The 12,824-nt window shown below is 39.8% G+C and overlaps 1 protein-coding gene across 3 annotated transcripts in view; it reads right to left on the bottom strand.

The window, feature by feature from the left end:
* Nucleotides 1-8,315: 8,315 nt before the first annotated feature.
* Nucleotides 8,316-12,824, bottom strand: part of CPEB4 (cytoplasmic polyadenylation element binding protein 4) — a 72,519-nt gene continuing 68,010 nt past the window's right edge. For all 3 annotated transcript variants that reach the window (XM_019982802.2, XM_019982803.2, XM_019982804.2), the window contains one exon: nt 8,316-12,717. In XM_019982802.2, coding sequence (XP_019838361.1) covers nt 12,490-12,717 — 228 coding nt within the window. In that variant the 3' untranslated portion in view covers nt 8,316-12,489. The remainder of the gene's footprint in view (nt 12,718-12,824) is intronic.

Below are 12,824 nucleotides of genomic sequence, written 5' to 3'. Positions count from 1 at the left end.
AAAATGTGCTGATTTTATTTCCAGGGCCTTGGGAAGCTGTTGGAAGGGTTTATCAAGGCTTGGCAAGGCCAGATTTCTGTTGTACTCTAGTTGCATCAGGCAGAGCACTAGGCTTTCACGGCACTTGATCCAGTCATCGTAGCTGAGGATCACTGTCCCCTCTGGGTGGGGTTGGGTGTAATATCACAGAGGGGAACGGACTTCCCCAAGATAGTTACTGGCCACAATGTCAATATCTATGACAATAACGGTCATGATAATAAGAGTCACTCATGTTTATAGTTTGTGCGTTTCTTTTTTTTTTTTTTCATGATTGCCTCATTTAATCCTCACTTCAGTCTAATGATGGAGATGTTATTTGCCCCTTCTGATGGATGAGATGACCAATACTCAGAGGTTACCTAGTGTGGCTGAAATCACTCAGCCAGACGTGGCAAAGGGACAGAAATCCTGGGCCGGGGGGAGGGGGTCTCACCCTTAATCTCACCCAAAGCCACACCATTAACCCTACGGATCCCAAGTGGTCTCTACTATCCCACACTGTGCCTGGGTCACATTTGCCTGAGATTTGCTATTTGTGGGGGCAAAAGGGAAATAACTGAGGAACTGAAAATCATATTTCCTCAAAGGCAGGATAATGGAGCGGTCACCTGGGAGACAAAAGGCCTACTTTCTAGCTCCCACTCCTCTTTTCCTGCTTCTTTCCCTAAACTGAAAGATTCCAGAAAACAAGTCCCAGCTCATGGCCCCTTGGAGTTTTGCTCACATTGGTAGCATAGGCTCAGCCCCTCTGCTACAGAGTATGGATTCCCCAACCCCCACCCAGTAGGAGGAAGAAAGCAGGAACTAGGCGATGTGGTGCTGGGCCTGGAGTCTCTGCTTTCTCCGTCACCATGGCAACTCTGTCAGGCTAGATCCTGTGGAAATGTGAGAATAAGCAGGAGGTGGGAAGACAGCATCAGAGGGTTCCCCCTGCTGCCAGTGACCCTGCCGCCCACTCCTGCCTCCCACCCAGCACAGGGACCTGCAATCTGTAACAGTGTAGATAGTCATTATTATGATACTACTAATCATATGTCATTATGTTGCTACTAATAACAGGTAAATGCATTGAGTACTTACTCTGTGATAGCACGGCAGTAATTCTTATCAGAAACAGACATGTATAACCCCAACTTTTGAGAATTATGGCGCTCCACTCTCCATATGTATTAATAATTTAAAGAAGAAACTATAATGATATAAAACAAGAATGTGTGCACTCTTAGTCACTCAGTCGTGTCTGACTTTCTGTGACCCTTAGGGCTGTAGTCTGCCAGGCTCCTCTGTCCCTGGGATTTTTCAGGCAAGAATCCTGGAGTGGGTTGCTGTTTCCCCCTCCAGGACTGTGTGGATTGTGTTAGTCGCTCAGTCGTGTCCAACTCTTTGCAACCCCATGGACTGTAGCCCACCAGGCTTCTCTGTCCATAGAATCCTCCAGGCAAGAATACTGGAGTGGATTGCTATTCCCTTCTCCAGAGGAACTCCCCAACCCAGGGATCAAACCCTAGTCTCCTGCCTCACGGGCAGATTCTTTACCGTTTGAGCTACAGGGAAGTCTCCTCCTCCAGGGGATCTTCCCAACACAGGGATTGAACCCAAGCCTCCTGTGTCTCCTGCATTGCAAGCACATTCTTTACTCGCTGAGCCATTGAGGAAAACAAGTATAAGGAAAGTCAAACAAGATTCCAATTTCCCCCCTTTATGGGTGACTACACTACAAAATTGCCTCACCCTAGGAAAAAGATGAGATTTTCATCAGGAGTGTGGGAGGCTGAATCCTGGTTAGGGTGTGGTGTGTGTTGAGGGAGGTGCCATTGGCTTCTGGACACTACATTGCACTTGACAGCTGAATTCCGCTGTCCTTCTCTTCCTGTCCTTTCCTTCCATACCCTGTATGCGCCCCTTCACGTACCCGCTTCCCCACCACCTTCTGCTGCCCCTTGTAGGGGACTGTTGATCCTGTTTCAAGTAGGACACTTCAGGGCACTAAATTTGAGTCCCCATTTGCATCCCTTCCAATTGCAGAATTTTGCTTCTGGTCTTTGTTAGATTTGAAGACTTTGGGTGGCAAGTGAAAAGGAAGTTGCTGATGACTGTATTTGACTATTGCCTTAATGTCTCCCTCAGAAGGACCTTTTTGCCGCAAACCTATGTTCCAGAATTCTAAGTTGATTCTTCCAGGCTCCACAGCATCACATCTGTTCAGGAACAGCTGTTCAGGCTGCAGTAATGATCAAAGCTCTGCATTCCAGAGCTCTGGTGCTCTAAAAATGGCAAACACTTCTTCTTTCTTTCTTTCTATATATATATATATATATATATATATATATATGGAACATAAATTCTCAGTAGAAATCTATTTTAATGATTCTGACATCTCAGCCCAGCCCAGAAGCAAAATATTCAAGTGCTGTTTTGAAATTTGACAGGACGCAGCAGTAAGAAAGCCTCTCCCTCTCTCCTTTGGATTTTCAAGACTATTTTGGTTCTGATGACAGAGATGGTGCAGAGTCTCAAAGGAAAAGATTCACAAGGAGGCTTGATTTCTATATAGAATGTGTTCAATTATAGCTCTATAGAAAGAAGTGAAACCCTTTCATTTTGGTGGAATTTTCTTTGAATTTGAAAAAATGATTTATAAATATATACAAGTATATCTTATCTGTGTTTGTCTGTCTGCATACTTACCTATCCATTTATCCATTCATCCTTCATCCATTCATCCATGTGCCCCTCCATCCATCTACCCATTGAATCCATCCAGCCAGCCAGCTAACTAGAGATCCTTCCTTAGCACCCATGTGATTATGATTGGCTGGACCACTTCTTAGGCCCATGACAATTTAGCAGACAATGTAACAACCATAAAGAATAGCCATCACCTTATTGTTAAAGACATCCCTATCAAACAAAATAACTTTTTTCATAGGAAGGACTGATGCTGAAGCTGAAGCTCCAATACTTTGGCTACCCAAGGTGGAAGAACTGACTCACTGGAAAAGATCCTGATGCCGGGAAAGACTGAGGGCAGGAGAAGGGGATGACAGAGGATGAGATGGTTGGATGGCATCACCGACTCAACAGACATGAGTTTGAGCAAGCTCCAGGAGTTGGTGATGGACAGGGAAGCTTGGTGTGCTGCAGTCCGTGGGGTTGCAGAGTTTGACACCACTGAGCGACTGAACTGAACTGATGTATCCTTTTAGTATAACTTCTTGGTGACTTCTTAGTCAACGCAGTGGGGAAGGTGGAGGATAAAGGTTTAACAAAATTTTTCTTGTTAGAAACTTACAGAGGGTGAAGTGAAACAGCATGTGTGTGTGAACCCTAACTTTGCAAACCGATTACCCTTTCTGAATGTTGGCCACCTTTAAAATGAGCATGCCAACAACAGTTGCCTCATCGGGCTGTGGGGGCAGGCAGGGAGGCATGATGCCTGCACCTGGTGAGCTCTCCATCTGTGTTAGTAGATGTTGTTATCGATACATGACTATTATTCTCACACCTACGGATTGCTTGTGTTTCTGGGATTGGGACTTCACTGTGCTAGAGAAAAGGTCCTTCCTTTTTCCTTCTTTCCTGCCTTCAAACTGATATTTGTCTTTTCCTGGTAGTGAAGTCAAAGAGAAAAGATATGCTCTAAGGAATCTGGAGTTCTCTGACATAAAAGAAATGACAAGGTTTCAATTCCTTTGCCCCTACTCCTAGAAATGTATAACCCAGTCTGACTGCTGAATCAGACACACTTTTAAGGAAGGCCAGTGGGGCAGGCAAGAATTGTACATGGAGTCACCCATGCTTGACAGAAGAGATCTGGCTTCCTTCCCTGGCCTCTGCTACTCACCTATATGACCTTAAGCAGATCCTTTAACCAAGAAGTAGTGCTTGAGGAGCAAGTGGCCTCATGTCTGGATTCACAATCAAAACTCACCTTCTCTCTAGAGAACTGATTCATCGTCCTCTCTATATACTTTCAAATATGAGAGCTTGCACCCAGATTATGTTTAGGAATGAAATTTTTTGTCTTAAAAACAAACCTAACAACAACAACAAAAAATTCTGTACATCGCTATTCTAGGAGCAATGAGCATTCAGTTCAGTTCAGTCGTTCAGTCATGTCCGACTCTGTGTGACCGCATGGACTGCAGCACACCAGGCTTCCCTGTCCATCACTAACTCTCAGAGCTTGCTCAAACTCATGTCCATTGAGTTGGTGATGCCATCCAACCATCTCATCATCCTCTGTTGTCCCCTTCTGTTCCCGCCTTCAATCTTTCCCAGCATCAGAGTCTTTTCTAAGGAGTCAGTTCTTCCCACATCAGGTGGCCAAAATATTGGAGCTTCAGCTTTAGCATCAGTCCTTCCAATGAATATTTAAAGACTGATTTCCTTTAAGATTGACTAATTTGATCTCTTAGCAGTCCAAGGGACTCTCAAGAGTCTTCTCCAACACCACAGTTCAAAAGCATCAATTTTTTGGTGCTCAGCTTTCTTTATAGTCCAACTCTCACATGCATACATGATCACTGGAAAAACCATAGCTTTGACTAGACAGACCTTTGTAGGCAAAGTAATGTCTCTGCTTTTTAATAAGCTGTCTAGGTTGGTCATAGCTTTTCTTCCAAGGAGCAAGCATCTTTTAATTTCATGGCTGTAGTCACCATCTGCAGTGATTTTGGAGCCCAAGAAAATAAAGTCTGTCACTGTTTCCATTGTTTCCCCATCTATTTGTCATGAAGTGATGGGACCAGATGAGGGTTACAGGGGAAGAACTGGGGATGTGGTAGGTGGGAACTGGAGTCCAGGCTTTACCACACACTAGCTGTGTAAGCTTCTAGGTCACCCAACCATTACAGGACAGAGTTTTCAGTATTTTGTTCAGTACCTCATGGGCGAGAAGTGGAAGTGTGTAACCTGCCAACATATGTAAGTGCCTGACCCATCACAATTGATGAGCAATTGCTAGTTTCCTCTTCCCAGAACCAACCATCATTGTTGTAGTCATGAAGCCATTCCACATCCATTCCCCACCCATGCAGTTAGACACACAAGGGGCCACTTGGCTTTTCCCTCCAATGACAGGTGAATTATGCCTCGATTCGGTAAAATAAGAGGGCTCAGGTCTTTCCTGGATTCTATCTAAAACATTATACTGCTTCACTGACGTATCACTGCCAGTTCTCTTCCTGGTAACAAGTTAAAGACGCTTGAGTTTGGTGGGGATCCTTCGTGGATATGTTTGGTTCTTTTCTTGTGTCTTTTGGTGTTGGGGGTGGGGCTAGAGAAATGTTGAAAATAGTCTTTTTAAAAATGGTGACATCTGCTTGACTGCATTGACATTTTGATGGTGTTAAGGCCCTGCTTACTGAAATAGAACGCCAATGAAAAGGATGAAGCAGGCGGAGGCTGAATTTCTGGCATGGTATTCACTGACTCACCACACTCTACTTCCCACCTATCCACAAGCAGGTTTTTACTGACACTTAGTCAGATTGTATGCAATAGAAAATACTGTGTGTTTGGGCACACACTGGATTTCAATGCTGCTGTTCATTTTTAACTTCTTTGAGACAAACTGTACTTGTCAACTCTGGTCACCATAATGAATCACAGTGACACTTTTTTTTCCCCCAGCCAGCCAACGACACCTGATTTGACTAGAAAAAGATTCGAAGTTAAAAAACACCAAAAAAGACTCAGGCATGCCAAAACAAAATGTTCTCTAATAAAAGAGGCTGGATGAGTGCTGCCAGATAAGGAGTTCATAGTGGGGCACAAATGTGCGTGTTCTGATTTCTCATTTATCTGAAGCTTGTGGTCCCTATTCTGAGCATGGGGTGGGAGTATGTGCTGACGGAAGTTGGCAAAGGACATTTTTAAAGGAGAGAAGTGATAGGCTTTCCCAGAAAGGCAGACAGCATCCCACAGAAGGCCGATTCAGAGCACAGGTTTTGTGGGTGACGTGGTATTTGTGGCACTCATGAGACATAAGACTTGATCTGAGCCAGAGAGGAGCATAATCAAAATAGCTTTGCAAGCTGATAGTTCATGCTGCAGACTAATCTCCTCTTTTTCTCCTGGGGTGGGAACAGGGGGAGAAGGGGAGAAGGAACTCAACTGGGAATGGGACAGGGGTTAGAGGTTAGGCAAGTACGTCGAGTCCCAGTTAAGTTCAGTGCAGAACGTGGTAACAGGCGAGGATAAGACTCGGCCAGGGCAGGAACAGGAACCCTTGTAGAACGCCAAAGTGGGGTTCGAAGGCTGATGCCAGCAAACATAATAACATGTAAAGCAGGGTACCCCCAAATACCCAAGTGCCACGGGATCCTGTATTACCTGGAGACAGTGTTCCACAGTCTGAGCAATTTTAGGGGAAAAACATTTGAAACAAAGCAAATAGGTTTTCTTCACTGCAGAACTCCTCAAAGCCAACCCAACTGCCTATTTTCTAAGAAACAGGATGCTTTACTTTCTAAGCTAATTTTATATTTTTTTTTTTTTTTTTGTCCTTTTCTCATGGTAAGGACTATCTTAGTGCTCTGAAGATCAGAATTTGGGAAACAAATATTAAAAGTTTTTTATTTTTCTATCAGTACATACTTCAGAAAAATAATCCCTGAAATGTGTTTGACTCACTTCATTGACATCTTCAATGCTCCTTAATTTTTATCATCAGGGATTTACTTTCGCAGACTTTTGAGCCAACTTTTAAGTATTTCTCAAACTTGAAAACAAAAATCCTAACAAAATGACTTATTTTCCTTCTGGACTGGGTGTGACTATAAACCTGTTACCAAAGAAGTTATGAAATAACTTCATTGTTAAGAACAGTTAAGAATGGAATAGAGCTTTCCTTGTTGGCTGGATTTAGGTAAGTGACCAGTGAATAATATAAGAAAATGCAACCCTTATAACCTTGCTCTTTCCAGATTCACCATTCTGAGACTTAGGACACCAGAAGTATTTCACCTATATATTATCTCAAGATATAGTTGTTACATCACTTATAGTTGATATAGCACTTGCCTAAGTTAAGTATTTCCTGAAATAAAGAAGCTAAATCTACCTATGTCTTTCCCCCTACCCCTACAGTGCTGAAACCATGCCAGAAAGTCCAGGGATATTGCAGAGGTGGCAACCAAATGTCACCCACATTCTCCTACGTCGCTGGGGCTGTCTCAAGGGCACATCACTGAATTCTGAACATACTGTCAGCCAAAGCTTCTGTGACCCAGTATTCTTGGGGGGTCCTACACACTGCTGGGTTTGGTTACTACTATCAAAAACCCCTATAGTTGAAAGAGTTGCATACTGGGAATATTTAGGCAATTTAGAAGCAAAAGACTCCCCGAGTCCATTTGTCTAAGGACAAGAACTGCTTCTTCCAGTCTTAAGAATACTATGCTCCAAGTAAGAAGGAGTAGAAATTAAATTTTACACAATGGGATATATTTTAGTATTAGGTTCTAGGTATGTGGGTTCAATCCCTTGGTCGGGAAGATCCCCTGGAGAAGGAAATGGCAACCCACTCGAGTATTCTAGCTGGGAAATCCCATGGTCAGAGGAGTCTGGTGGGCTACCGACCACGGGGTCACAAAGAGTCAGTGACTAAACAACAAAAACAAAACCTTTAAAAGCTTGAAAATGCAGTCTAACACATAAATGACTAAAACACCACAGTACTCAATGGTCCACATGATTTATGGACCAACCCAAAGATAATATTTTCAATTCACATGCTGTAGAGAATATAATCCCAGAGGCCACATCCTGTGGTGTGAGGATATACGGAGGAACTGGAGGGTTAACATTCAAGAGAGACTTGTTAACCCAGATCCTCTTGCTGGCATGGCCAGAAATCGAGGCTCTTCACTGACAAAGACTCAAAACTGACCCTCTCAGATACTGACTTTCCCTGTTAAGTAAACATGTGTTCCCCTACTTTCATCAGACAGTTGGCCTTAAGCAGATGACTGAACACTGGGGTCGCGGGCTCAGGCCTCACACACACACTGAAGACCACAGACAAAAAGACCTCTGCAGGGCAGCATGTGAAGTAACTGTGCAGGCCAAAGACAACAACCACTGCCATTTAGGTGTCTGCATAAGCAAGGCACATCTGCCAGGAGCACTTACATGACCAACATCTTTTCATTTCAGTTTCTTCTGCTTTGGCCAAAGAATATGTTCCTAATATTTTTTAAATGTTATATTCCCAACCCTGGAAGCACAATCTACTTATGTTGAAAATAAATAAGTATATTAAAAGAAAGCTGAGTTAAAAGTTTTATTCATTCAACATCTCACATTACAAATATTTAAAAATTATACGCATACTGGTATAAATAGTCATTTGCAAACTATTTAATAACATTAATTTTCCACTAGCACTTCAACAAATGAACTCTTTTAAAAAAGGAACTGTGTTATATAACTTAAGAGTAGAACATACAAAAATAGGAACTTAACGTGAAAATGACTTTAATAAAAAATGAATTACCCTTATTTAAAATGCTATAATAAATACTACAACCTCCCCATACACAGTAAAAACTATATGGAAATTCAGCCAAGTAGTACAATTAACTGACATACTTAAATAACTTTTCCTTCTGATAATATGAGCAATACACTGGAAAAAAAACATTAGGGATTAGTAAAAACTAGACACCCACTTGCTAAAAGTTTCACTTCCAAAAAATATAACAAAAATCTGATGAAAATTATAAAAACTAATTATACTTTAAATTTTAAAAATATAAAAAATAAAACAGTTGAATACAATATTGTCCCAATTCTTACAATGCTATCAATCACAGTAGCTTTAAAATAAGATAATAAAATAAAGCAAATGACCAAAACCTCTTTTATTCCATTTTTAAAAATAATCTCAAATTTACATTAGTAGAAAGATTGATTTCTGATTCTTTTCTTTAGAAACACCAGCAAGAAAGAGGATTACTCTTAACAGTAGAAAATGACATTTTTAAATGTCTGCAATTAAAAACAAAGAATTACACTGCAAAGATCTTTCAAAAGTTTGAAATAAGTATTGCACATAACTTGAAGTTAACTTGCCACAATTCATCACATTCAAGTTTTAAATCACCTTTTAACAGAAGATTCAACTCTTCAAAACAAAAAGGGTGAATTATCAAGTCTTTCCAACAGCACTCTCATAAAATGCTAAATTCATTCACTGCAAGTTTTATTTTGCATTCTGCAGAGGTCTGTGTATGGAGAAGTATATATATTATACCAAAGCGTGGGGACCAGAAGGGGAAGGGAGAGGGTTCCTTTACATAGAAAATAATCAGAAACACTTTATTTTACATTGCAAAAATAACCATGTAATTACTCTGTAACTACATTGTAAGTACATGGCTGGTGCCATGCTAGTGCGCTAGAACTACATGCTTGGTAAATTGAAGTGATACCCTAAAATCTGTAAACTAATTACATGTTAATTATGTTTTGAGTTACATGGTAACTCCCAACTACAATCCCATGTAATCTGAAGGACATGTAATCAATAAAGTTCAGAGTAATAGATAATAATTGTTTATGCCCTGTAAATTGAAGTGTAACCAAATAATCTGTAAACACGCTTGTCACACAATCACAAGTAAATATTAGTAGAATAACAATTTCTTACATTAGTCATGCATACTAACATTACACACCTGTCCCACGGCAGGCTATTTTTTTTCTTTATATATAATTTAAAAGAGCAGACATCTCTGAATCAAACACTTAACATCAATTTATTAATATTAAAAATGGCTAAACATTCACCAAAAATGTCTGCATTATGAATAATTTTAAAAACTTAGTAAGAAGCTGTAGACAATTTTGTTATTTTAAATTTCTACCCTATGCTTATGCATTTAATTTTTTTTTTTAGGAACTACAGTGTTATCTGTCATTTTCATGCGAATTTTTTTTCATTAATTTGTTACTTTACATAGACTATCTCTTAAATTATAGGTACACCAATAGCTGGTGTTGGGGAAGGATGTTTAAGCAACATGCTTTCTCTTCTCTGCAGACTCTAAAATAGCATTGCCAGTGCACAACATTCATAATTTAAAATGTATGCAGAGCACTGAAATGTATAAAAAGCAGAATATAAGAAAATAAAATTTATTAAAATTATTTATATTAAAAAATGAAGTATATGAAGATCTCTCAGTAATAAAAGTACAAAAAGCTACTCTTTGCAATATGAAAAATTGAGGTATTGCATAAAGAGATATCCCGTCAGTGAAAAGTGTGCCTAAAAATGTTCACTGTTGGAAAAACAAGATATACAAAAGTAGTGCATAACAAATATACATTATGTGCATGACAAAATAAGTTAGCTACAAAAACACTGTACCGAAATTCAGCAGGTCATGTACAAAGGGAAAAATTATTATTCAAAGCTAGTTCTCAAACAGTGTTATTTCTTGTTAGCTCATCACACCTGTTTACTGAGTAGGAACAGCACGACAGCACACCCCAAGCCACCTACAAGCATTGAAAAGAATAAGAAGAGGCAAATGAGCATTCCAATTAGAATTATGTCACTCAGGAGAAAAGAAAAAGTCCCTGACCAGCTACACAAGAGCACCCTCCGTTCACATGACCGCTTTCAATATTTGCAGGGGATTCTTTAATAAGCAGCTCCCTTTCTTGTGTCTGACTGTTAGACAGCAAATGCCTCCATTTTGACCTTTGGAACTTAACAGGTATACAGTTCATTAAAGCCTGGATTAAAAATAAAGGATTGCTTTTCCTAAACATGATCAGTAGGGGTCATCAGTCAGGTGGTTTCACCGCAGTGCTAGGGCAAGTCTTTGGTTTTGAAGGATCCAAGATGGTACTGATAGGTAGCATAACTAGCAAGATTGCCATTAGATTTTTGTTTTTAATGTTTTGCACACTGATGATAATAATCCTTTTCATGGTGGATAGGGCATTTCATAAGAAAATGTCCATTAAAATAAAAGTTACTTCCAATGACCAGGGCTTCAAGAGACTATTTTTCAATTTACCCCTGAAGCATACTGTTCAACACATAATAACGCCTTTCAAAAGCTAGAGTTTTATTTATAATAAAGCATGCATTACTTGATGAAGTTGGCACTTCAAACACTGACTATGTCCCATGCTAAATTCTGAAACTGTAATGTTATTTTATTTTATAGGAAGAGTAAGATAAACATACGTACCTTTGCACAGATTTACACAGTTACTTAGTTCAACAGTGCAAAACACTTTGCAACTACTTTTTGTTTTCATTTTCTATGTTACAACTAAATTACAGGATATCCAAAGTAACTTTAAATCTAAAAGTAAGCCAATCAGGAGCCAATTTGAATATTGGTTTTGTCTTCCAGTTTTGGCTACATATGGTAGTCTAACAAAATCAAAAATGATATCCTTGAGGTATCTCTTGATCTGTTTGCTTGCTTTTTTTTAATGTCAAAATGGAGAGCAAAGGCTGACACCTGATGAGTGTTAGGAAATTAGGATATAGAGTTTATATATAACATCAAAAATAAAATTTATACATTTGTTCTTTAGGAGAGGAAATGCTAGTTTTCCCACCAGTTGTCGTTAACTCTAGCTTTGGTAGGTTTCCTGGGGCTGTGACCGGATAAGTAAAAGTTTAAAAATAAATAAGTGCACTCCCCTCAGAAATAAATGTACCCAACTTTTACATTCTAAATTTAAAAACCTGTTTAAAAGAAAATAAATCTAGCTCTGCCTACTTTACTTTTTTTTTCTGATGTGGTAGTAACTTTGAGGCATAATGAAATGATATTCTGCCTCTAAACCCTTAAAATTAGTTATAATGCTGCTTCAATCTTGCTCATGCATTTGTGTTTGCTTTAACATGCTCTTTCCTGTTAATAATTGTTAACTTCCTCCACTGCTGTTGAAAGAACAGAAAGGGGATGGGAAAAAAAGGCAAAAAAGATGAAAGAAAAGAAAGAGAAAGGCAAAAGCACTTCCCTGGGGGAAACCCCGCATCAGGAGAGACTGATAGTGTTATTGTTACGTGGTTATTTTAATAAAAGTATTCTTATCTGTTATATTATCAACAATAATTTAATTAAAAACCCAAAATACTCTATTGTTTCATTTTTCTTTTAATAATTCTCTCTCTCCTCTAAGAAAATGCTGCAGGAAGTTTGGATCCTCTTAGTCTCCAGCGAAACAAGAGAATGAAACTTCCATGCAACATGATGGCAATACAAAAAAGGAGTTCATACATCTTGTTTTCAGTGACACGGGAATCTACAAAACACCTATATTATAGGTCATTCTCTCTTTTAGACTACTGTTAAGTTACAGACTGCACAAAAGGACATGCCAGCGTGAAGAGGTTGAGGAAGGGGGCAGAATTAACAGAAGAGTGCACTTATTCTGAGGCCTGAAAATGAGCACTGTAGTTATCCTTTAGTTCCAGCGGAATGAAATATGTCGAGGACGGTCACCACCTTCCTTCACCAGGGGCTTGTGGAATTCCCTGCCAGCACGAGAATGAATAGCAGCCCAGCAATATTCACAGTAATACTGCAGACAGGTAACATTAGCACAGAAAAATGGAGCAAATTTTCCCCCACAACGGGCCCCCTGACATTCATCACACAGCTGATCATCCAAGACATATGGCTTAACTTCCACCTGCAATCAAAAATAAAAGAAAGGCGTTGAACACTTCTCAGTGAATGGACCTAGCAACTCAGACTGTGTGTGTACATTTCCATCCACTGTCTGAATGAATCTGTGCC

The sequence above is a fragment of the Bos indicus genome, chromosome 20 (genome assembly GCF_029378745.1).
Source record: "Bos indicus isolate NIAB-ARS_2022 breed Sahiwal x Tharparkar chromosome 20, NIAB-ARS_B.indTharparkar_mat_pri_1.0, whole genome shotgun sequence".
NCBI classification, from domain to species: domain Eukaryota; kingdom Metazoa; phylum Chordata; class Mammalia; order Artiodactyla; family Bovidae; genus Bos; species Bos indicus.
This window is presented reverse-complemented; position numbering and strand designations above follow the sequence as displayed.